This window comes from Neopsephotus bourkii, unplaced genomic scaffold, assembly GCF_033783945.1.
Source record: "Neopsephotus bourkii isolate Nb327-2 ecotype Australia unplaced genomic scaffold, CSIRO-AGI_Nbou_v1 NB_1654, whole genome shotgun sequence".
NCBI lineage: Eukaryota > Metazoa > Chordata > Aves > Psittaciformes > Psittacidae > Neopsephotus > Neopsephotus bourkii.
The window spans coordinates 783,689-810,372 of record NW_026902128.1 but is presented as its reverse complement, the minus strand read 5'-3'; the positions used below and the strand labels follow the sequence as shown (position 1 = coordinate 810,372).

Sequence of the window (26,684 nt, the reverse complement as noted above, 5' to 3'; positions counted from 1 at the left end):
GATAAATTCAATTTGTATTTAAAGTAAAGTCAGCGTTAGTTAAGGCAGTTTTTGACATGTTAATCTTGATGTGTTTTAAAGGCTGCCAATCACGTTACTGAAGCGGCTTGAAAGGAAGACTTACAGAGAAGGCACACACTCTTGGATGTTCATGGTGTCTTCATTTTACCCAAAACTAAGGTCTTCGCAATAGATGTAAGTATACATGAAATAAAAATTAAGTGTGCTAGTTTTCAATGTAAATGGTGATGCAGTATCAGGTAGGCAATACCAAGAGGTGTATGATTTTTTTGATTTTGATAGGAAGTACTCATCTCATGTTAGAAACAGGGCAGACCAAAGCAGAGTTCACGGTGCTTTTAATTAAGAGCCGCACTGGACTGCAGAGAGTAAAGTTAGGAATAGGCAGAGGTGATACAGGAAAAGCAAAGTATGTGATTAACTATGTTCTGATTTCTCAGCAGATGTACTCTTACAGGTAAAGAATCCAGCATATTCTGGTGCAAACTTTATTTTTTATGACATAAACGTGACCATTTTAGAAACATTTAAAGATCTATGAAGGATTTTACGTTGGGAAAGCTTGTCACTGCATAGTCAGTATTTTTCTAGAAGACTCTGAATACAGATTGAGTTGCTTAATGTATATACACAAATACTTCATTGGCTTGTAACTGGTTGTTAATACACACAGCTTAATCTTTCTGCTAATTTATCTTTTTAAAGTACAACAGAAAACCTTCAATATTTACAGATACTTCTTGGATGGTGGATTCCCTGAAACAGTGTGCAATCAGAATTGAGGCTATCATCACACAGATATATCTGACTGGTTCAGTCTGATGTAGATTTACCTAACCAAAATTTTGCTGGTGTGCTCAGCCACTGTAACAAACCCCAGTGCTGGCAGCTTTGTGGGACACCAATGCATGCGGTGTGGTATATTTTGTAAAACTATTGTCATACTGTGATGAGGGTTCCTTACATCTCATTATTATCTGAATATGTGGGTGGAATCAACTGTAGACTGACAAAGGCTTGGGCACTATTATATTGCCTTCAGAGCTAAAATTTCAAGTTCCTCAGCTACAGGATATGTGAATTTCCATGTCTCCTTGGTGCCCCAGAGATACGGAAATAGAGAGAGAGGTGAGCAATCCTAACTCAAGTAGGTCTGATCCTTCAAACTGGAGGTGAAAATGTTCAGTCTGTTCTAAGAGTGATGAGATGCCAATTTCTGAGACTGTTTACAGGATCACGTGTGCAATTTCACATGTTAATCTCAGGGAAGAAGTTTGTATTAAAATTTGTGACTTCGTATGTGAGTTTGGAAAATAAGAGCGGGTTTAGTATCTCACATCTGTGACATATTTTAACATACCTGCAAATATGTTTTAAGATGAATGTGTAATGTCTTTTGCTTTGTAATAAAGAAAGCTAACCTGAAATTATTAATGATAAAAACCCACACCATCTGGTTTTACTTTAGTGGCATTAAGACACAGAGGATTTTGAGAAGTTCAAGGGATACTGCTGCAATATTTACCATCCTTACTGAAGAGGGTAAGCACTGAGGATTCATTACATGTTTTCTAGATTCAACCTCTTAGCCAGTGAAGTTAAAGAGTTATTAAATCAAAATCGCTTTAGGTAGCCCTACTAAAACCTGTTCCTCTTTCCACTACCTGGTTTATTTTGGCACTGGGAGTGCTGTCATTTGCACTAGTATTTCATGTTAAAGTGACACATGAATCCCACTAAAATTCAACTGCATTTCATCTGCAAATATGAGCCTTGCTCTCCAATTGCCAGAGAGCTTTCCATCCCAAGAATTATATTTTTGGTATTTAAGAAAACCAACAAACTTTTTTTAAGCTTTAAAAGAAAAAAATACTAAAAAGTTAAAAATACAGAGTTTAGTTTTCCTTTTACTGATTCCACTTCGGCTACATTTTGCAATCTTTGGACTTCCAGAAGAATCAAAGACAAGAGGATAACATTTCAAATGTCAGCCATAATTATGAAATAAATCCACAAGGAAAACAAATTACATCATGCTTTTCTCTCTCTGTATATAACCGGTATAACAGAGACCCACCCCTTGTAAACAGCTTCTCCATGTACCAGTTTGTCAGGACAGGGTGTATGTACAATGTTATACACAGACATGTATGCATGCACACACTTTCTCTGCTACAGGCAGTATTTTCATTAGGTTTTGCTTAGTTATTTTACTCAGTTTTTGAAAAGGCGCAGTTAAAGCATTCACTGTGATCTCAGCTGGAGTCTTTGGATGCTGCCACAAATATGAATGAATAGTATTACCAGTGTGGTTCTGCAGAAACCAGTCCTGGGTGCCTGAGAGGGAGAACTGCTAAGCACAGTTCCCACCTCAGCTGCTTACTGTCCTGTATCTATGTCTCCAGTGTCATACCAAATGGCAGGACTGCTACTTTTTCCTTCACTATCTGCCTGTTTCACCTCTTGCTGTGTGTTTGTGCCCAGCACAATGCAGCTCCACCTTTGGTTATACATTGTTGCCTTAGTGGCACACAGGCATAACAGCTTGCCTTTCCCCCAGCCATTCCAGTGGGAGCAAGATAAGCTATTATGAACCTAACTTTATTCCTGAAGGTTTGACTTGATTTCTTCTTGAGGCCAGTCTGTTTGAAAAAACACAAGTGACTTGCTGCTTGCCATCTTACCAATTAGCTAGCTCAGAAATGGTGAAACACCCATGTCTTCATGTCAGTGTAAAGGCACGCAATGCAAATGCGACTGGCTGACACACACACAGTATAAATATAGTTATTTTCCTTTCTTTAAGGAACATATCGTTCTCAATCCAGTTTTAGGATTACATTCTAATCTCAGTCTCTGAGCAGTCTGTGCCCACGTATCTAGGATTAGAATTTAGCCCTACAGCCTCTCCTGTGGTACCTTACCCCAATTAAGAAGACATATTTCATTCCCCCCTTATGACATAATGTTGGTATAACTGCCTTCTTGCCTTCCAAAGTCATTTATTTTGCTGTGGGCTCTTGAATAAGTACAATCTCTAGCTCTATGATTCTTAGCACAGATTTAGGGCAAACCGCTTTAATACTACAGTTAATAACATTAGATTATTCATAATATTGGAATATTTATTTAATTTTTAAAACAGCATCTTATTTCTCAGGTAATCAGGAAAGGTCTTCTAAAAAGGGAGCCAATGGAAATGAAAATGAGACGATTTATGAGTTTATTTACATAGTTCACTCATAAGCATGCATACATGTTTGTATTAAATGTTTAACTGATTTCTCTGACACAGATTTACCTGAACATTTTCAACAATACTCAGCTTCTCTCAAAGAGTCTGTGGAGCCACTGCAAAGGTATGCTAAACATTGCTTTTAAAAAAGGCTAATTCTGTGTGTTTGATGTAAATAAATGCATTAGCTAATGAAATCTTAATGTATTTAACTAAAAGAAACCCAAAAACAAAACAAGAAAAAGTTAAAAAAAAGTTTTCCAAGTCTGTATTATACACAGGACTATACTATATTTTGCCAATGAAATTAATAATGTAGATATACAGACTAGATATAGACATTTTGAAATCACATACAGCATGATTAGATTTGCAAATGCTTCTGGTTCATGAAGTTCATGTCTTGTCCTTTCTCATCTAATAAATTGAGACAGAATTAGTACTGGGTGAGTGGTTCTGCCTGCTGCCAAGTAGGGTTTGCTAAGGGTAAGACTCTAAAGGTAGAGATTAACTTGTCTTCATCCCTGTAATGTGCTGTACAGCCAGGATTTGTGCAATAGGATCAGAGAAGAGCCATATATGACTGTAACACTAGACAGCTGGTGTGTATGAATTTATATGAAGCCTGATGCCAGATTTTGAGCTACTCACAAATCCCAGCTAATATATGTATTAGAAGTGTACTTTCCCTGTTCCCTCAGAGATCTTTTTTTTTTCTGATATTGGTTTCTAATATACTAGTTGTTATAAAAATAATATGAACCTTAAGCACCCTAAATTTGGCCTGCAAGTCAGAACCCCAGCTAAGTAACCAAAAAAGGTGGTTTTCCAAATGGAATAACATAGATCCTCAAGTTCAGTATCTCCTGACACAGGGTGACATACAAGTCTGTATATTAGGTTATTAAGCTAACTATTTATCCCACCTGATCAATTCAACACTTTCCTGAACAGAAGACTCAGGGAAATAAGTAATTTAAGACACATAACCAACATACAACATCTGTCCTTCAAGTTAAATTTAAACCATACTGATATTTTGCCATTCAACTTACGAAAGCAGACTAGAATTCTAGTGGAAAGAGCATCTCAACATTTTTACCACAAATACCAGAGTTATTTTTATGTATCTGAGAAGAAATCCAACATAAGTGAAATAGGATTGACTGGCACACCAATGAAAAAACCAGAATGATGTCACAAAGCAATTCCAGTGAAAACCTCATTAAGGAATCAAACCTTCGTTCTGGCTTGCAAGGATTCAAAAACTGGGTCAGTGGAAGCAGTAAGCTACAGCTTTAGTGGAAGAAGACACGAGTGAACTTCCACGATGTATTGTTCCATGATTTGTTCAATACTCTATCTTCCCTGTGTCAAACCAAAAGAGCACCTAGACTACTTTTGTAAAGATAAGTTGCTTACCTGATGCATGTTGCCTGAAGGGATGAATGTTGCCTGAGGTGAAGCTCTGTGAATCTTGGTCATCTAACGAACAATAATCTGTCAATAAATATGGATCAGCTTCAGGGGATGCTGCCGTATTCAGTACACTACATTAAGTGAAAATGCCAGCATTTAAAATAAAACCCCTCTTTTTGAAAGAAAAATTTTAAGATGGTTCTTAAATAGTTGCCTCTTCAGCTATAAAAGGAGGCTATTTGAGAGACTACCTATCAACAAGACAGTATAGCATCACATCCAACACAAAATCCAGACTTGTTTTGGGAACTGCACGAAGTATACATTGATACTGGTGCCACTGGCTTCTAACCACAGTTACTGCTGCTTGGTTATTGATAGATGTCTGCCAGAACAGACAGTGTATACAAGATCCCACGTGGAGGTGGTGGTTTGGGGTCAGAATAGATAGGTCTTTTCCCACAAGGTTTTCCATGATTCTATACTTTAAAAGTTGTATCAAATAATTTTAGTCACAGGTTTGATTTCAGGGTGGACTGTAGAAGTTCTAAGTAGGCCTAATAAGGACAATTATCTTTTACTTGTGTGTCTTTTTCCCTCACACAGGGACAGCTTCCCCAGAATAAAGTGCATTCACAACTATGATTAAACAAGGGATTGAAGCATTCTAGCAGTTCCTAAAAAGCAAAAGTGGTACAGCTTGTCAGGCATCTGTCAGACAAAATTTTTTTAGTGTTAATACAGCCTTTCAAATTATTATTATTATTATTATTACAATTATTATTACTATTATTATTATTTACTAGAATAAAATGGCTAAAACCTGGTGGTTTTTTTCCTCATAATGTCTATCTGGACCCTTGCTGGTTGCTTTGCACCTTAATATTCTGTAGTCAGGTGCACCAGGAAAGACGAGGCTGTAAGGCGGTTAGCATGAAGTTTTTAAATTGCAGCTTTGCTTTCCAAAGGATTTAATACACAGCCAAACCACCTAAATGGCTCAGTGGACCAATATGGTAGGTCAAGTACTATCATCCCAGTAGCCATCTATTTTTTGAGCTGCTGTAAAGTTTAGTTCAGCACTAAATCGCTTTAGTACTGAGCTTTAAAATGCTTTAGCAGCTCAGAAGCACTTTGGCAGCTCAAATGCTCTTCATGAAGCACCCAGCATCCTAAACCGCTTTAAGTCTAAAGCATCCTAAAAAAAAAAGCAAATGGAAACACACCCAGCAGCACATGTTCAGGTACATACGTCAAGAACAAAGTACACGGTGCTGTTCTTGGACTTGACAGGCGTATCTGCTTCCAGGAAGACCTGAATCTTGGCCAACATATAATCTAGCACTTACAAATGTAAAGCATTTTTTATTTTGAGGGAACACCAGTAATGTGCTCCAAGTATAACCTCTGCTCTCAGTCAGAACAGCTGAAATTACTAACTTGTCTGCCTTTTGGAAAACTCATTTTGAGACAGAGACCAAGTAGCCACACCATACCAAGGAAATGGCAAATTCCTGAAGCATGCGAATTAGAATCACAGAATCAGAGAATCAGAGAATTAGACTGACAGCTTTCCCATAAAATATGTTGTAACTTATCAATAGGTCAAAGGCAATAAAAGGAGATGTAATGATTATTCTAATTTATAAATGGCTTGCGTAACAAAATGCAGGACTTGGCTTATATCACATTTTGGGTATTGAACGGTTTTTAAAGTTCAGCTCTGTTTTGGAGAAGGACTGGCTGTTAAAAGGGGAATCTTGGTTATTCCTGCTTACTGTTTCTAAGGAACTTCTGCATACTAGGCATCTGGTTGAAAGGCAGACAAATCGCTTGGCAATTGGATCTGTCTTGTACTCATAATAGTGTTAACATCTCAAGCTGTGTTTAATCTTATTGGTATTTGTACAATACCACTGACTCTGCAGTAGTCACATACACACAACTGGTGCTGCAGCTGGATTTTATCATGCCAAAGCCATTAATCACAGGCCTTGAATTAGTAAGCCTAGAAGCAGGACAGGATAGTGTAAAAAATAAAATATGTTTTGGCCTGAAAAGAAAGCAAGTTTGGCATAAATGTGAAAATACATATGAAAGACCTGAGCAAAAGGTAGTCAGAGTTCTCAGGGAGGGCTGACATTTTACTGCAATAGCATCATCAGGACATGCTAAAGACAGACTAGGCAAGTAAGCCATAAAAAGCTAAACCATCCAAAGCTCTGGGTGATTTTAGCCTTTTGTGCTTCAGAGATCACATCTTTGTGGAGTGATTTTTAAACATGAATTCAGCAGTTGTCAGCACTCAGCTGAAATGGAAGGTAGATGCTATCAGGGAATTTGTCAGTGGCTTTGGTAGTGTCTGTACTTCTCTTAGCATTCCTAAGGTGTCCCTCACTTATCTATACCATATGCCAGCTGAACTCATGAGCTGTAACTCCCTACCTGCAAGTTGAGAACACTTTTACGCATTACATCTCCCTTATTTCAGAAGACAGAATCCATTTCATTAGATCTAATGTGGGAGAAAATTCAACCCCTTAATTTCAATTTAATTTGAAGAAAAAAATTAATAAAATCAATCAATCATTTGCTGTGCAAACCTAATTTGAAAGCAATGTACAGATGCCTCTGTTGCCTTTACAGCTAGCCTGCTCCCTCTGCCAACCCCTCAAAGCATCCTGCACAGGATAGCTGTTTAACATCCAGGCTGAGTGTTACAGGACTTATTTCCTCTACCTGCAGAAATAATCCTGCTGTAGGTCAAAATCCCAAGTAGGGTGGTTATACTGTGGTTATTCATTACCCTGGTATCAGGATCATTTGTAAACTTGTCACCTTCCTCCCTGGACAAACTTAGAAATGTCCATGCCATCCACCTTAATGATAGCATAGTTATTCAGTTCTGCATCTGTAGTGTATTAGTTTTTAGTCTAGATTTCTACTCTTCATCTGGCTTTATTTACCTGTACATATATGGATAATTAATCTGAGCCTACCAGTCTTAAGGGGCTGATGTAATTTAGAACAGCTTATTTCTACCATTTCTTTCCAGCTGTTTCATTTAGTTTATAGTAGATAGGGATACCAAGTATCACAATTCCTAAATTAAAACCAGATACCTGCCTTCCTAAGTGCAATACCTGCCACTGTTCTCAGGGCTGCTGGGATATAGCAGGGGCTGCAGGCAAAAGACTCAGGCTTACTCATGTCCCTTTGAGCAGCTGGTATTTCACAACATCCTGACTTTTCTTGCATAGTAAGACTCAAGGACACTGAACAACTCAGCATAAATAAGGGAAACATTTGCATTGTCCCCAAAATAGGATGTTTCTATATGGTATCCATACAATCCACAAGCATTAAAGGGTACAGCTGTGACTGGCAGAAGGACTGCCTGCTTATCTGAGAAATAACTTACATAATCTGCTCTGTTTCTTACATTTTCTAATGTTTTATTCTTGTCTTTGGACCTGCTGATTCAGTTCTTTACAACAGAAAAGCTGCTGCTGTCTCCTTGCAGAATGACTCCACGAGATCACATGAGAAAAATGTCTATCCTGGGAGAACAAGGAACACTAGAAGAAAAGCACTTATATCGGTTAGCAAGTGGAATGGCAGCAGGAGGTAGGCAGGAAGAAACCTAGTTGCACACTGCACAAGAAACAGCCAGCAACAGGTTTAATGCCTTTAAAAGGTATTTCAAATTTATCTTAGGAGTAACTGGAGAAACATTTCTCTTAAAGGTAATTAAAAGCTAACATGGGGGATTCTTGGCATTCAAAATTTGATCATGTGATGCTAAGCATCTGGAAGAGGAGTCAAGGTCACACAGGAACTCAGAAACAAAAGCCATAGCTGGATGTTATGATGCTCTTGGTCACCAGTGTGGGCTCCTTTTTCTTAGAGATGCTGAACAAGCCAGGTTCCAGCTAATAATTTTTTTCTAAAACTGTTTTAGAAACAAAAACTTTCCAGCAGAGAAATTAACATTCATCACTATTCTCTTCTGTATCATATCATTAATGAATTGTTGTTAATTGTAAATTGTCCTTTTGTACACTTGGCTGCGCACATCCTGTTATTTTTACTGCAGCTTGATTGTATAAATATACATTAGTTTAACTAAAGAGGTTGCCATGGCAGTGGAAACATAGTTTTTTGGTTACTGCTATTAAAAAAAAGGTGTGATTTGCTAACTCGTACTAAAATGCTTGAGGAAACACCCGTATTTTTTCAAGTACAGTTATACTGCAGACAGGATCACTTTCTAATTCACTACATTGACAACAGAACTGTATGTGCTTTCTGTCAGAACTGCGGCAGCGACAAGAGATGCTCATGCGCAACCAGCTGATGGCAGTAAACCCTCAGCTGATGGGTGCCGGCCAGCCGAGAATGCAGGCGATTCCCTCCCAGTTTGAGCCTCGGCTCGTTGACAGGTACTTTGCAACATTTCCCTATTGTAATACTGCAGTTAAAGAATAACCGTGCTGCACCTGCGTATATAAACATGCTAGATTATTCTTAACTAAACAATGTCCGTTGTGTATCTGAATGTATTTGATTTTTTTCCTCTCAGAGATCTGTTACCTTCAGCTGAAATGATGACATCAGCTGACCCAAGACAAATCCATATAGCATCCCACCTCGGGCCCACGGTCCCACAGCATGCAAACATGCCAAATATACTGTCCAACCGGGTTTACCCACCCCCAGGTAACGAAGCATTTTCTGCACCCTGAAAAGCGATAGCCTGTAAATGAGAAAGCAAACTCCACCTACTGGTTTTTCAGAGGTTTGTTGGTAGTGTCAATAACAGTTTGTTTTCTTTAGGAAAAACAGTCTCACTGAGAAGAGGCAGTCTGCCTACCAGAGAGTCTAAACTGTGCCAGTTTAAGTCTAAACACATCCATTTTAACTTTTGTTAAATGCACTGTTTTCAAAATCATTTGCACATTTTTGTTCTTCCCTTTTCTTTTTGTATTTTCCAAGCATTCTCACACTCAAACAGAACACTGTCACTAAATAAACTAGTCCAATCAACACTTTTTTTGCTACATTTAACTCTTGCTCATGAGTGAGCATTGGCTGCTTTAAGACTACCTTACTTAAGATCATATTCTTTAATCATATTGTAACATGGTATTTCACACATGTAGGGCAACTACAAGTTCTTTTAATAAAGGCTCAAAATTACAGGGCACAGCTCTAAGGGAAAGACTGAGACCACAGTGTGGCAACACAACTGTGGCACATATGTTGTGCATAAATTTAGGTATCACTTTATACAAAGGTGAACCGTATTATCTTAAGGTTCCTTCTTTGACATAAGGGAATAAACTCTCAATGTCACATAGATCCATAAACAAGAAATTCAGGCTTCAGCACACACCCCCCCCCCCCGATTCCCTCGAGGAAGTACAATGTAAATTACATGGCACCTAGGCTGAAAACAGTTTTGAAGAGCAGGTTTGCTTAACTGTTGCTTATTATTTTCTGAGCAGCTATATGTACTTCAAAGACATAAGGCACCAGACAAAGTCACCCTGCTGTCCTCTTTCCTTCATGGTTAATGGCAAGTAACTACAGGTCTGATCCTGCAAACAGCTGATGCTGGACTACATGTTTTTACTACATATTTCAAAGCAATGAACACAAACAGAACTTAGCCTGAAGTTGTATCAGCTTCCTAGTGAAGCACACAGTTCGAGTCTCAGTATTGCTTTGGGATTTGTGCATTTGCTTTAAGAAACAAGTGAATTTTACAGATTTCTTTTTTTTCCTCTCTGGCCCTTTAAGGATATAGCTTTCTGCAACCAGAATCCATGGAAGCTGTGGCCAGGAGACAGGAACTGGTTCAAAAGCAAAATATTGCCAGGTAATCAATAGTAAACGTTGTTTTGAGGTAGATGCCAGGATTAGGGCAGCAAAGGCAGGTGGAAATTGTTATTTCACATACTTTCTGTGGTTTTTTATTTACAGTGATTGAGATACTTTTTCCAAGTCACCCAGGGAAGCAGAGGAACCTTGATTACCTCTTAACATATGAAGCTACTTAACTTTTTGCTTGCCCCCATTCTGCTTTTAGCCTTAAAATTATATAGGAAACAACCCCCCCAGCTTAATTAAAGACACAAAGAAGCTACAAACTTCAGCCCTAGTCCTTGAACTCTGGATCCAAATAATCTGAAATTACAAAAAGTCACAAAAAATTAAAACATCACAGCTGTGTGTGACAGCACACAACATTTTAAGCCTTTGCAGCTGGGCCCTTGGCACGATTAGCTGTGTCTCCACCCTACCAGGGTGGACAGCTTTCCTAATTCAACCAGTCTGAATGTCAGGGTGACTATGAAGTCCAATTATTTGTACCAGTTTTGGGGTAATCAGTAACTGGTTAAGTAACTGCTACTGCTGCCCTCACAGCCACACCATTTCCATAGCCAAACTCTAACCTCAACAACTCCTGCACTAGGCTTCACCACAGGCCTGAGTGGCAGTGCCCCTCAGACACTACAATCAAAGAACAGATAAATTCTCAGCAGGCATCTCCAGAGAATTATGACAGAAGCATTTTGAGATATTCAGTCAGCAAAGCTCAGTTACTTTCAAGCACAAGATCTACATCGACAATACATTTCATACAGCTCTTGTCATATGGTGAAACCCCTCAGAAACACAAGTAAAATAGCTAGCAGCAAGCATGGTCATCACATACACCCTCAGCCACATCAGAGCTAATCCTACCTCTTCAGGCTCTTCCTGCAGTCCACCAAACCCAAGAGAACCCCAGCAGAAAAAAAGCTTAGCCTAAATCCATAAGAGAACACTTAACCCCAGCCTTCTGTTGTCCTGACAACTGCATTAGCTCCATGCTGCTTTCTACTGCACACATTACTTTTAGAGCTGCACTTGCTCCTCTCAGGCTTTCTAGAAATCAGGTGTTGGCAAACAATCTGCTGTGCTTGTGGCAGCTGTACTGCTGAGCACCTGGTCCCAAATCCTTGTTCTCCAAGGGACTCTGCCTCATACCAATGCTCAGGGATCCCCCATCTGCCAGTCCTCAGAGAAGCAGACTATCTTATCTGGAGGAGTAGTCACAAATGTAAGGCTTTTTGCTGGTTTATCTCCACCTCAAGAGCTGTGTGTAAGTAACAACAATAGGGCAAGAGGTACAAGGACATGGTACATAGACAAAACACTTCCATTGCATCTCTGAAAGCAGAAAAATAATAATATGGAGGTTGTTGCAAAGATGAAAAGAGGGCAGAGAAAAAGCCCCCAAATGTTATGGAGTGATCAACTAACTCCTTTTTGTCACAACAGTCTGAATAGATACCTTTTGACCCAACTATTTTTCTGACAATTTTACATTAATGAGAAGTCTCCTAAAAGTCAGACTCTCTCTGACCTATTACCCTCATTGCAGTTAAGAGCTACAGTAGGAGCTACAGCTTTCTGTTTGCTCACTAGGTTGGCTCCCGAGAAAGCCGATGACAGCAAAGGTTGGTACAACAGAGGCACATACTACTTGTATTCTCCGTGTCCCACTGGTAAGCCCTCCTAACCACAATGCCAGGGGCAGGAAGCTGTCACAGGCCATGGAGCACTGGCTTCATCCACCAGAATGGAAAGCAGTTGAACACTTACCACCAGGACCTCACTCCTTCATGCTCTCAGAGCCATGCTCAGGTGCCATGCACTATCGAGAGTTACTCAAAGAGATTTACATTAGCTTACTCTGAATGCATGCACAGGTTACATAGATAATGTAATTCTAGTTCTTTATAATAGTATTGCTGCTGTTTTGCAGTTTTCAGTACAATTTTGATTAGTAATGTAAATAACTTATTTTCTTTAGTCTTATGACCCTGGAGACAATTTTCCAAATCCCAAATGAGCATAATCACTGTAATAATGCCTGGATTGCCAATATATAAATTACTTTTTTTTGTCTTAACTATTACCTAGAGGCATCACATGAAATATGTATTTTCTCTTCCTTTTAGTTTACTCTGTGTATCTGTCAGCACAATAAATATAGCCAGGTTTGCATTCCATCTGCAGTTTGTGTTCTCTCACACATAGCAATATATGGGAGAGAAGACAAGCAGTACTCTTGCCTATTCAATTATCTGAGTTTTAATCTGTTACTGTAAACAGAGTTGATGAAGGAACTGAGCTGCCCTAACTGCTTGTGCTCTGTATGTCTCTTAGAATGGAAATGGAGATGAGTGCTATTTTTCAGCAAAAAGAAATGGAGAAAGCTCATCGGAAAGGACTACTGGGCCTGGAAGCACCTTTCCTTTATCATGGGATGCCAGCTAGTCCCATTGCTTTCCGTGGCAGGCACAGACTGCCTGAAGGCCATCTCCCCAGTGACTTATATGTTCATCGTACCACCCTCGATGAAATTCATGGCAACACTATGCTAATGGCAACCAGCCCATACCCTCCAGTCACCACTTTGCAAAGGGAGAGGGGACGTCGACCAGGGAGAAGAGCTGGAAATCACAAAACTGCAGAGTGTAGTGCTAATGGCACAAAGAACCAAGCTGATGACAAAACTACAGACCCTGCTGCAGCTGCAGTGGATGATGAGAAAGAAGACAAGAAAGAAGCTGAGGTGCAGATACCAAACAAACATGAACAAAACAAAAACCAGACTGAGCCATCTGCAGTTGCCAAAAACTGTAAAGAGTTTGAACAAAGCTTGAGAAAAAACTCGTCTACTCATGAAATTTCTACTGAAACTAACAGCTGCAACAATACAAATGAGAAAGAATCTAATAGCTCCTGTACTGCTTTTGATGACAAGTTCATGTACCCTTCTGCAATCCCATTCTCAGCATTACCATATGGATTCCCAGTACCAAGCAATGCACTGCTACCCTCAGGTTTGTCAAGTCTGCAGAGTACAGTTAGGGTGGCATACTGATATAATTTATTGATTTGCTCTCTTATTTCCTCCCTCTGTTTTAAGCAAAGTTTTCGTGTGATAGAGTCATGGCAACTGAATGTAGAGTTCATATGCAGCAAATAGGAATAACCTGGTAAATCTGAGTCAGCAAAGGTGGTTTTCTCTGCTGCTTGCTGGCACAATGGAGGTTTCAGCATTCTAGGTAACAGTGCTTTTATTTCCAGGACAATGCAGTTGCACAGCAAAAGTCACAGAGCAGCCTCCTAACTGTTTCAGTGCTCTGTGCTATGCACTATATAGCTGCAGGATGTCATCCTGAGTTTATCTCAGTCTCTGGGACAACACACTTGTCACCCCTAAGCCATTAAATTAGCAGCACTTTGAGGTTCTCTGCAATTCTGTTTAGCATGTTATATTCTTTCTTCTGGTGATCAGGGAGAAATGTAGCAGCACACAATATACTAATCATAATCCCTGTGTTTGTCAAACAGGACAAGGAATCCCTTAGAAATTACACTCATTTAGGAACAAACTTAGCCCTGAGACTTAGACCTCCCCAAGAACAGCATCAGACAGAGGCCGCTCAGCCACTATGTAAGAAATATTCTTTCTAAAGCTTTGCAGCTCTTGTTAAATACACCAGTGCCTTGCAAAACTTCGTATTACCTAAAATGACAACAGGCTGAGCTGTCTGTCCAGGATGATCTGCCAAAGACATACTCTATCACTGAAAAATATAGAATCATAGAATCATTTAGGTTGGTAAAGACCTTTAAGATCATTTGAGTCCAACCATAAACCTAATACTGCCAAGCCCACCACTAAACTCTAAACTAAACTGTATCTGTCCGTGACTACACACTGCAGTTAATGCATCAGGTTCTGGAGAAGTGTAAAAATGCTCATGTTAACAATTGCTTCCTATTGATTTGCTGGCAAAGTGCCAGAAACATAACATTTTTGTTCCCTCCTCAAAGGAGCACATGGCCTGATCCTGAATGGAGAAGACATTTCTTCATCTGAAGACATTCGCAAGTGGACTGTTGATGATGTTTACAACTTCATCATTAGCCTCCCTGGCTGTTCAGATTACGCCCAGGTGATTATAAACATTCATCTCATTTTCAGGTCTTTACGAGCATCTAGATTTAAAGGTCATCAAACAAATGTAAATGCTAGAGGTTAACTAGTTCTCACAGACTTACAAACATTAACAGTTTTCACTGTGCTTCAGCATATGAAGTTACTTCTTAAAGGGGAAACCAGTCCATGATCTGAGGTTACATGCACTTCTGCTGCACTTGGGTCATGACAGATACCAGGAGGACCAGCAGCAAACCAGTAGTATAAGGAAAGTATCTTAATTTTTTCACTTCACATGCCCTGCACAATTTTTATGCAGATTAAGGCAATTTTGCATTCTTGGATATTGGTATAACCCACCTACCACCCCTGCGTTCTTATAGGCATCATTCCATTTGAAAAATGAAATATTGTTAGAAATGCAAGCACAGAGGCTGAAATCTTGCATGTTGTAAAGCCTCAATAGGATCAACACTATTCTTTCATCAGTAATAGGCTGCTTACATAAAAATCCACAAAACCCAACAAACAAAAAGAACTAAGTAACACTGAAACATTACAAAGTTCTCGCTTGCCAGGAAGACGTAGATAAACTACAGGCAAATGTGCTGATATCCACATGCCTGAACAAGAGACCTCATGCTGCAGCTAGGAGATAAATACAAAGACAAAACAGTAAAATTATTATTTCCTCCTTTTATTGCCTCAGGAATAAGCATAAAAACTAACCAGTGAAGTCTGTTTTAGCACACCATGTTGTGTTTTATCATTTCATAAGCTATTTAAAGACCATGCTATTGATGGAGAAACCCTCCCACTGCTAACAGAGGAACATCTCCTGGATACAATGGGATTAAAACTTGGACCAGCATTAAAAATCCGCTCTCAGGTATGATCATTGAATATGTGCCAGAGTGGCAGGTCACAGAGATGTGACAGAGTCAGAAGCCAGCAGGAGGAAACTCTTCCAAACTAAAACCCTTTTTTTTCTCACTGACAAGGTAACCACCATATTAGAAGCAAAATCACTCCAGCATAGTGCTTTTGCTTCTCTGTGTGTTACAACAGCATGCATGATCAGGGGAGATTAGGACTGTCAGTTTGAGAGACACTTCAAGTAGAGTCAGGATACACCACCAGTGGACGCTAGGCTGAGGTCTGAAATGGAAAAGATATTTTTTATGAATTAATTCAGTTTCACTACATTTTCCCCTTCCAGTTGGTAAGAAGTGCTCTGACACACACATGCTTCTGTTCCAACCTGACTTTTAAAATATACCAAGTAGAGGTTTCTACAGCCCTTCTGGGAATATAATCGTACATGTTTCAGGGACAGGCTGTCCCTCTGTGTTTAAAGTCTTCAACTCTTAATTTCATCATCAACCCTCAGTGTGCTTCTCTTGTTGCCTGGTTTTTAACTCTTTGCTCACTCTTACTCTTCTCACTAAAACCACCTTCCCCACTACTGGCTGGCAGTTTGCCTCTCCTCTGTCCCACGGGTGCTACAGCACAAAGGGAACAAGAGAAGCTGGCTGTCAGGCCCAGCACACTGGGCCATTTCCAAGCTGAGTATTGCCAAGGTTATCCTTCCACGCAACCTCGGCCTAGAAAAACACAAAAGAGGGAAAATGGAAATTTTTTTTTCCACTTTTGCTAACAACTAATAATCATTTGAGATGGGTTTGAGAGGGGATCTCCTGGATGTCCCTAGCATTGCTACATGAGTCAGCCTTGATGTTTAATGTTTTAAATGCTATCTCAAGAAACAATTGCTGCAATTGGTCTTTTATCTCTAAAGGTGTCTCAGCGTTTGGGCAATGTGTTCTACATGATGAATCTTCCTCTGCCAGTGCCATTGCCACCTGCTTCAGGCAAACCCTCAGATCAGCCTCCTGACATAACTTCCCCTCTTCACTGTAACAGCACTGGAGATGTGCTGGATAGTCCAGGCTCTCAGGACCCAGAAACTTCACAAGCAGTGGAACAGATCATTTCAGAAAGCAGGGAAAATCCGTGCAACACAGCTGGATCTCAGGCTGACTTCCAGATGATCACTTTCCAGAAAAGTTGAGCTAAGTCCAGGACATAACATCTTTTTAATATTACAGGAACCTCTAGTTAACAAAGCATTTGAGAAGATAGCTGCAGTGTGAAACCTCTGTGTGATTGGTCCGAATAAAATAAACTGCAAATGCAGCATGAGGAAGTGTGGTCTCTGAAAGGCATCACAAAAATGCAACTACATATTGGTGCAATTACTTCCAAGTGCAATGCATTGGAAAGAAACCAGTATGGTTAACAAATACTTTTCATTTTTTCATTGAAGTCCAGTGTCATCACTGAAGTCTGTCAGAGATTCAGAGTGCGCTGTCTTACAGTGTGTTCCTGCAGGCTGCTAAGAAACTACAAGGAAAAGTTACAGCTTCCACATATAGCTTGCTGCTGCTCTTGTTAAACAAAATTTATACAGGAAATTTATAAAGAATTCATTGGGAGAGTATGGAATTACCTGCAGAATATAGAGAAATAGACCCTAGACTCAGCAATTTGGGTTAATTCCATTGATACTCGAGAACTAAGCCTAAGTGCCTGGGAAGGGTATAGACAAGAAACATGGATTAAACCCTGGACAAGGAAATACCAGGTGTAACAGGAATTTTAATTATACTGAAGCATTCTTATCACTGAGGTTTCAACTTGCTGTGAGTGACTGCACCACTGAGATGAGTTTAGAAAGAAGGATCAGCAGACTCCAGCATGAAGACCAGTAACTGTGACAGTAATGTTCCTGCAGGCAGCAGGCTCAAAGTCACCCAGTTCCACTGCCAACCACTGCCACAGCTCACCTTTCTCCTCAGCTCACATCAGCAAGCCACGGAAAACTCTTAATTTGGTGGCACACTCAAGTGCTCTTCGTTTTGGAAGAGGCCATCAATTTTAGCCTGAAAGCTCCCTCTTCTCTGCAAAAATATGGTTTCTCCTCATGTCTGACTGGTGATTTATTACCGCATAGCAAACAAGAACACAAAATAGAGTTTTTAGCTAGGGATAAATCCCCAGCATTTTATCGTGATTCCTGTGTGAATTATCTTGGTTCCCTCTTTAGGGACTTAGTCATACAGTGGTCTTCCACTTAGGCTTTGGAAGTTATTATACTCCACTCTTCTCCTTGCAAGAACACTTCTTTACTCCAAAGGATACACAAATATTTCTGATAAAAATAAGTTCTGTAAATTGAGGGTTGATGATAGGCTGTGCTTCTGCTGTATATTGCTACTTTAGAGTCTCTCTCCTTAGTTTAGTTTGTGTGGCCTCAAGCACTTAAAAACCAAGAGGTACTCTGCTGTTTAGACGGGGAGTGTGTAAGCATACAAGGAGGTAGAGTACTCTCATATTTTAGACTGTGAGCATGTGTTCTTTTACTTTAGCCTGAGATAAATGATTTTATGTCTTTGATATGTTTGTGCACTAGATAATATGTGATTAGATCCTTGCAACAGCAACTTAAGATGCTCAGTATACTGTCCAAACCTTGCAGCCTTCAGAGGAAGGGCAAACATCTGTTGCACTCCTTTTCTGAACTAGCAAAGTCTGTAAAAAGAGTACAGCCTAATTCTGCTTTCACTGAAAACTGCCACTGACACCAGTTATGACAGTTTTGGACTCTGTACATCTATCTCCACATACTGTTACTGGGGTGTACATTTTTAATGTTTAACTGATGAAATCCAGGAAGGCCCAGTGCAAAAATGTGAGATGCTGTGCAGCAAAATATTCTGAAGTTGTAGACAGAGACCGAAGTAATCCCTTCCTGACTGAAGTGCTGATCTTTACATCTGTGATCTGGTGAAATATGAGAGTTTTCCCAAGAATCTGGATTATGTTTTATGCCTCACCTATGAGTATCTATCATATAAAAAACTATTTACTGAATACTCAGCAGTCTTCAAAACCATCAAAATTATAACCTAAACCTGGAAGGCTTCAATACAAATCATAAGATTGTCTAAAAGAAGTACAACAGCAATATTAATCCTGGACTATCAGGATTGCTGTTCACTTCAGTTTGCTGTTCACTTTGTCTCAATTAAGTTCAGCAAGTATTAACCTCAGTTCTCTTCATTAACTTTTCTTCATCTTTTCATGGCTTTCAAACTTAGTGAGGCAGCTTGGAGAGTTTTATGTTGGATTTGGTAATGTAAATATTTACTTTTCAGATTTTGGCTGAAACACAAGTTTCACTGTAAAAACTCATATTCTGTTTGAAATGCTTTTACCTGCAATTTTAATACAGAACACCTTGGATTAATTGTACCAGAAAAAACGTTTTTACAGTAGATTTAACTATTGTGGTTTTTTTAAAATGTAGATAGTCCATATACCAAGAGGGGAAAAGAATATATTTTTATATAGTACAATTGTTTGTTAAAATGTAAAAAAAAAATAAAATAAATAGGGACAGCTTTCTGTTTAACGATTTCTAACTTGTTTTTTTTTTTTTTTTTGTACAATTGACGATCATATTGACAATGCCACTTACCTAATTAAACACAGTTAATGAACTGGTTTTCAAATGGCATCCTACCTCCTCACTGGATGAAACTTTTGACTTAACCCACATGAGAACTTCACCCTAGAAAAACATCTGATAGGTTCCCAGGTCAAATAGCCCACGAGATGTCGCTGCAAAGCTGAAAGAGGTTACCTACTATCCAAAGGGACAAGCAGCACACTTGAAGCACAGGTGGGCTGTTAAGACCAAGGATGATGAAACTGAACTTGTTTTTCCAAAGTAACAGCAGAGGAGCTTGACTTGAAATCCCACATGCTAGGGAAGAAAGACTAAAATCTGGTTCTGAAGAATGTGACTACTTTTGAAAATGGCTCAGACATGAACAAAGCCAAAAGCAGAGAAAGCTGGGATGCAAATTTTGCATGCTGGTACTACTTCTACAATTAAAAAAACCCAAACAAAACAACAGGTCCTTTGCACATGCTGGGGTCTCCTTCCCAAAATGACAAATAGAATGAGTTCATAGCTTCCTCCACTGGGGGGGGAGGGGTGCGTGCCAAAATGCAGCCAGGCCTGAACCACATACAGCCATAGAGTGAAATAGGAAGAAAAGTGATTCTAAATGGACATAATCAATTCTATTTGTAATGACAGAAATGCTGCTGGTAATTAATGTTTCCTCGCCTACAAACACTTCACAGAGAGAAATTTAAAAAAAGCTGAAAATTGAAAATGACACAGAATCAGAAGACAGACCCATATTTTCAGATTTTAATACGTTTTCAGGAATTATGTTTGTATGTAAACAACAAGGCCTTACTGATTCTCAGCAGCTACCTGTTATATTTTACTTTTAATGCTTACTCCAGCTGCAAAGGGGTGTAGCCAGCACACACAAGTAGGTAAGAGAGCTGGCAGAACTGCACTGCTTGATGACTTTCTGTTGCCTGTGACACCACTGCATTAATTTTTTCTACTATGCCACTAAAATCACAACAGGATGCAGATGGTATATTTTAATAAGTGTGGCACCATTAGAAATCTATCACTTGATGTCTATTGCTGTATTAGCCTGTAATAGTGATGCAGTTAACGAAGAACAGAATGTTTTTTATGAGATGTTGTAGAAGTACCTCATTTTGTCTGTATCCACATTAAATGTGTAGGATCCTAGGGACAGGGATTTCCATTTTTTTTCTTTTTTTTTAACAGGGCCAAGGTTAAAGACAACATAAATAAAAAGATACAGCAAACATAACAGAATGGTTCTGTACTGTAACTAACAGAACTAGGAAAGTCCTAAAAAGCAAGAAACATCTTGTCCTCCCAACCTGTGTTTCTGACCTTGTGATTGCTGCATACGATGATGATGTGGCGTACATATTCATACAAACCTAAACAGGTAATTCTCTGGTCAGTTCCCCAGGTGAAAAATCTCTTAAAAACCGCTATAAATAGACAAGTTAGGCAGAATTCCTACCTGTCCAAGTCAGGCAGCCATTCTAATCAAGCACACAAACCCAAGAACCAGCAGCTTCAAATACCAAGGCGATGGTATCTGAAACTGACTCATATCCATGCCACCAGCTGCTTTACAAAATTTAGCATTCTAAGACCTTATAAATTGTGAATCCTCCACGAAATAGTTTTCAGAATGTTAATTTATCCTTTGAGTGTGAAAAAGAAAAAATAATCGCCTCCCTCCAGTTTTAAAAATCACTTCTCGTATTTTAGACTCTCCAAATACCATAAATCAATGTTGATTGGTTATGTAGAGTTCTGAGTCATCTCAGTTGGAATTACTACAGTAAAGCACCCAAAACTAGATACACCTCTTGTTTCTGTATCTTGCTCCTGATAAAGGCAAAATCAATGTCCTATCTAAGCCCTTTATCATTCACTGGAAAACAAAAAGGCAGTTTTATAACGCTGGGTGTTCATCAGGGTTCTGCTTGGTTTTGACTGAGCCATTCACACTAAACAGCTATAGCTCTACTGCTCTATAGCTATCTACATGGCAATGATTCTATAGTAAGAGAAAACCTCACCTCTCCTTTTTTGTTTCGTTAGGGTTTGGGTTTGGTTTGGGGGTTCTTTTCTATTTTTTTTTTTTTGGGGGGGGGGGTTACTTTCTGCCTTTGCAGTTGCAAAGCTCTTTCCTTTCTTCAGGAAGGCTTTGTTCCTACTATCACCTATACTGAGGCCACAAGAATTATTCTGTTGACTTGGCCTTTAGATAGCCCTTTCCTTACTCCCACTGCCAAATTTACCTAAGTCTGTATTCTTCCAGACAGACAATAGTTCTGCTACTACCCATGTGTTCTTCTTGAACCAACAATTTCCATGTTGGTGAGGATGCAAAACCTTTTACTTAGACCATAGAAAAGAGACACCTATTGTCTGTGTTGCATAGAGAACAATATATTATTTTTTCCTATAGTAGAGGAAAGACATGAATAGATGTTTTGCTTCATCAAAATTTAAAAACATATAATGTGGCATCTGTGTGTGTGAATTACTGCAATAAAAATCAACCAACCAAAATAGCAAACAGAAGCACTGCTGAGAGAGCATCAAGCCAGCCTGGTTTTCTCATTACCTTTCCATTACAGGATTCAAACAACTCTGTTAGAGGAGTGCTGCTCAGTCTGGGACTCCAGGATCCATGGGACTCCAGCAGTTCGTAAACTTGCACTGAAAGATGGTCTGTAAAGCAATCACTGGCTTCTGGTTGAATCTGTTAATTGGAGAGACGTAAACTCAAGAATCACATTTTTATATAACAAATATTTTTAACTCAAACACTTGTAGTCATAACAACAAATTCATGATTTTGTAAAAAAGTAACCATTTGTTTTTCTTAATGCTCTATCCTTAAATATCACCATTTTTCTCTTCCCCTCCTGCCACTGCCAAAAAACACTGAGATACAAGCAAGCAAGCCAGTCTTTTTAGCTTTTTTTTTTTTTTTCTCTTTTACCTAAAACCTTAGCTGGCTCTTCTGAAAAATGCACAGATATGTTTTCTATTTAACATTCTTATGTGTCCAGGTACATCCCCACAAACTTCATCATGGTCCCCTAGACCAGAAGTCTTTAGGAAGAGTATATGCCACTCCACATCAGGAGAAGAATGCCCTTACTAGGGTTCATCAGTTATTGCTAAAATGAAAATATATTCTTGCAATGAACAAAGCTGGTATTTGAAATAGCTGCAATTAGTTGCAGAAGGACCAGTATCAGGAGAAATTAATTCTTAGCTCAACCATGGGTTTTCTAAGTTATATGTATCAAATAATTCTGAATTGTATAGAAATGAAAAGAACTTCCAAGACTGGAAGTACTTAAGAAGCATCTTAGCAAAAGATAATTCTGGGGATTTGTCTAATGAACTTTTGTCACTCTGCTAAATTAAAAGCTAAGTGGCTAACTAAATATTTATAAGCTTCTGAGGTGGAAGTGACTCAGGATATGTCTACACTGGAGTGTGCTTCTGAATTATGACTCATGTATTTGTGGGTGGATTTTAGCTGAACCTGCCTTGAAAGTATGTGATGCTGTATGGCACAAGGCCCATATTATCATAGAACTATAGAATAGTTAGGGTTGGAAAGAACCATAAGATCATCTAGTTCCAACCCCCCTGAAAGGCAGGAACACCTCACACTAAACCATGTCATTCAAGGCTTCGTCCAACCTGGCCTTGAACGCTGCCAGGGATGGAGCATTCACAATCTCCCTGGGAAACCCATTCCAGTGCCTCACCACCCTAACAGGAAAGAATTTCTTCCTTATATCCAATCTAAACTTCCCCTGTTTAAATTTTAACCCATTAACCCTTGTCCTGTCACTACAGTCCCTAATGAAGAGTCCCTCCCCAGCATCCCTATAGGCCCCCTTCAGATATTGGAAGGCTGATATGAGGTCTCCACGCATCCTTCTCCAGGCTGAACAGCCCCAACTTTCTCAGCCTGTCTTCATATGGGAGGTGCTCCAGTCCCCTGATCATCCTCGTGGCCCTCCTCTGGACTTGTTCCAACAGTTCCATATCCTTTTTATGTTGAGGACACCAGAACTCCAAGTGAGGTCTCACAAGAGCAGAGTAGAGGGGCAGGATCACCTCCTTCGACCTGCTGGTCACACTCCTTTTGATGCAGCCCAGGATACGGTTGGCTTTCTGGGCTGTGAGCTCACACTGCTGGCCCATGTTCATTTTTTCATCGACCAACACCCCCAAGTCCTTCTCCACAGGGCTGCTCTGAATCTCTTCTCTGCCCAAGCTGTAGCTGTGCCTGGGATTGCTCCGACCCAGGTGTAGGACCTTGCACTTGTCATGGTTAAACTTCATGAGGTTGGCATCACCTCACCTCACAAGTATGTCAAGGAATATTCCTTATATTTTTAACCCATATTCAGTGCTGAAGCTGACTAGATGAAAAGGGTGGTCACTCCAGAGCCTGCAGCATGCTACCATCTGTAGATGATCTAGGAAATAGCTCCTAACATATTGCTGGGGTATTTGTCTGACTTCTTTGGATTCCTCTATGGAAGCTCTTTTCTTTCTTCCTGCCTGCTTGCCTTCCTTTCATCCTGCCTGTCAGCAAGTAATTTTGACTTGTGTTCTCCCCTCTCCTCCCCTCAAAGTCAGAAGGATTAACCATGGAGCCAGTGGATAAGCTTTTTGCAAATGAATGGTTTGTTTAGCAGAACAGACACTTGCTCAGACTTCCAGTGTCACTTCTATTCCTATACTGCAGAAAGCAGTGTGACTGTACAGAGAGTTTGTGACATGCTTGTCAGTAATTCAATTGCCAATGTGTATGTAGCCTTGCACTTCTGGTGCATATTCACACTCTCTTACAGATCCAGGATGACTGGCACTGAGCCCAAAACAATGAGATTACCAGTAGCACAATAATTTGTCAGGAATAAGTGAATATAAGGCTACAAGAAAACACATACCAGAAAGAGCACAACACCACCCAACTCGCTGTCCTGCCTCAGAGGCCAAGATAGGATACCTAAAGCAGAGTGTAAGAACAAAGCAGCCATTTCAGACTACTTCCAGGGACCTATCTCACAGACAACCAGAGATGATTTTATATTTAACAGCTCATGATGTATTTTTGTTCCATGAATGTATCCACCTGTTTTTTGTACTAAATATCCAGCATCCATACTGCTATATTAGATCACACATTTGGGGTAAAGAGGAGAGGCAGGAGGGAAAAGGGGCTAATTAAATGCTGTCAGTTTGGCTTCAGTTGAAAAAGGAAACCACTCCACTTGCATGCAATATCCTTCACAACAGTAATGTTTCTGAAACCCTACTCTAATAAAAATGGCAGTAGGTACTTAAGGGGCTAACTTCCATGCATGGTTCTGAAACGCTTCTTTTTGCGGCCTATCCTACAGTTGACAGACACGGACCTTAAACGCAAGCCTTTTGAACCTTCACTTTTTTCACTGGCTTTCTTGAGACTCAGCCACTTGCTTCTCTTTTGTTCTCCCACCATAACAATGACTATAAACAAACCTGTCCCATGTAATATTCAGCCTTGATAGGCTCTGTGCTCCATAGTGGCACAAAGTTCAGCATCCATGCCTTGCACTGAAGGGCACATTCCCTGGTCCACTTCCCATCCCTTGGTCCTTTCTTACAGATCTGCTGGAAATGATCAGTTTGCTCCCTGTGCTACACACCAGTCTGGTGCTGCATGCCCAGCTGTCCTGGGAAGAACTCATTCAGGTTACTGTTCCTTGAACTTCAGGTGAATTAAAAGTTCTGTGGAAAAAAAAAGAAAAAGAAAAAAGAGATTAAGCAGAAATCCAAGGTGCTTTTCTGGCAACAAGCAGCTTGATCTACTGCAGTTAGATACTTTAAAAAAAGCAAAAAAAAAAGAGCTAAGCATTAAAGGTGGGTTTATGAATCTCCAGTAGATGCTAAGGCATAGAAGGCATATGCAAAATAAGCCTTAAAAGAGCCTGAAAGTAGAGGTATGACAGATGATGATCTGCAATGAGACCCATCATGAAGCAGCTGCACTCTTCACAAGGAGGGCAGCAAGCAGATAACAGCATGGTTCTGAACAGCCTCTCCCATAGAGCAGGAGGCGTTTCACAGCTTCAGTTCAGTTTCTGCCTGTGCAGGGAGAGGAGAGGGCTCTGAGCTACACCATACTAAAACCCTCACTGCAGGCATTGTGTATTATTAGCAAGCTGTAAGTTACAGATGGCTAAAACGTCTTCCACAAGACAGCCCCGTTTCAGATGTGCTTTTATGTTACTGTAAGTTAAGTACATGAAGTAACTGTTAAAACGATTGCCAACTTAAAAATGTATTTTTTGACTAAATGCAGCTTGCCTACTTTGTACAGGGCATTGTTTTATTATAACCATAAAAACTTTAATTCCCTATACCCACAATCTTTTCTCTTGAATTACATTTTATGGTTAGTTCGCTCCGCAGCCTGTCAGCTTAATTTGTAACTTGTATAGATTTTCTGCCCAGCAACAGCAAGAGGAAAATATTCAAAAGGAAAAGATGTCGTACCAGAAGAAAAAACACCAAAAACAAAACAAAACAAACAAAAAAAAACCCAACAAACCCACAAAAAATGTCACAGTGACTTGGAGCAAATCTGCTGCTGGAAACAATTTTATGTTTTTAATTACCTACTTTTCAATCTGAGAGGTTCCCAAATCACAGGAACGGGAAGGGATGACTTGAAGGGGCTTGACAAGGCAATACAGGACTGCACATACTTTTCCATCCCGAAGTGCCAGGGTGTGGTTTGGAAACATGGAGCCAGGATAAACGATTATATGCTTTGCTAACTTGAGTGACCTCATAGCAAAAGCATGCAAGGCAGCCACTGACAAAAGACCTTTTTACTGTATATAGGTTGCTTTCTGAATTATGTAAGTATATGAGGTCTGAGCAACCAGTCTGTTTAAACAGGTAAGAACTAACAAAGGCCTGCTGCATGGAGCATATTTAAGGCTGAACTTTCTATTTAGAAGTAACAAAACTAAACATGTACATTTTTACTGCCAGTGAGCTGGAGCACTTCTATTCCAGGATGGGCTCACTCTCCAGATCCCAAGTGACACCTCTTAAGCTCAGACTCCCCAGCTTGTCCAGCATGTGGCCACACCACTACCTCCTGCCCTGGATAGGCCGCACCATGTAGCCCCGGCTGCCTGCTAGGGAACCGGGCGGCAAGAGGCACCACTCCCGATTTACGAGCTCGACTTCAGAGGCGAGAGTGAGGCCCAGGCACCGGGGACGCAGCATCTCCCCCCGGGGGAGTTTCTCATTAACCAGACTACTCCAGGAGGGTGACAGCCAGAAAGGAACCCGACCCCTCGGCCCGCAGCAATGTCTAAGCCGGGGCAGCCCACCAATGTGTAGCCCCAGCGCAGGGATGCTGTGAGCCGGCACAGAGGACTATAGCAATAGAAACCCCCAGCCAACCCACCCGCTGAGGA

At 40.0% G+C, this 26,684-nt stretch overlaps 1 protein-coding gene and 1 long non-coding RNA gene across 3 annotated transcripts; one reads left to right on the top strand and one right to left on the bottom strand.

The window, feature by feature from the left end:
• SAMD7 (sterile alpha motif domain containing 7) lies at nucleotides 1-18,454 on the top strand. 2 transcript variants are annotated; one of them, XM_061374795.1, is made up of 9 exons: nucleotides 1-195; nucleotides 8,199-8,302; nucleotides 8,991-9,117; nucleotides 9,258-9,394; nucleotides 10,478-10,556; nucleotides 12,896-13,575; nucleotides 14,576-14,697; nucleotides 15,460-15,570; nucleotides 16,480-18,454. In XM_061374795.1, the coding sequence occupies exons 2-9, from the start codon at nucleotides 8,200-8,202 to the stop codon at nucleotides 16,750-16,752; spliced, it is 1,632 nt and encodes a 543-aa protein (XP_061230779.1). In that variant the 5' UTR covers nucleotides 1-195; nucleotide 8,199; the 3' UTR covers nucleotides 16,753-18,454. The 2 variants fall into 2 exon arrangements, with proteins under 2 accessions (XP_061230779.1, XP_061230782.1); XM_061374798.1 differs by lacking the exon at nucleotides 1-195 and having other exon boundaries at nucleotides 8,178-8,302.
• LOC133223772 (uncharacterized) lies at nucleotides 8,110-26,304 on the bottom strand. The gene is made up of 4 exons (XR_009728678.1): nucleotides 25,873-26,304; nucleotides 24,624-24,978; nucleotides 21,794-21,931; nucleotides 8,110-8,253 (listed from the first exon to the last, which is right to left on the bottom strand). It is a non-coding gene; the product is annotated as an uncharacterized LOC133223772 (long non-coding RNA).
• Nucleotides 26,305-26,684: the final 380 nt, after the last annotated feature.

Excerpts from the sequence above, each read along its gene's own strand:
- SAMD7 (XM_061374795.1), top strand. The coding sequence starts at position 8,200 with ATGACTCCACGAGATCACATGAGAAAAATGTCTATCCTGGGAGAACAA. Across the intron at positions 8,303-8,990 it reads AAGTGGAATGGCAGCAGGAG|AACTGCGGCAGCGACAAGAG; the intron begins GTAGGCAGGAAG and ends GCTTTCTGTCAG. Across the intron at positions 13,576-14,575 it reads CAATGCACTGCTACCCTCAG|GAGCACATGGCCTGATCCTG; the intron begins GTTTGTCAAGTC and ends CCCTCCTCAAAG.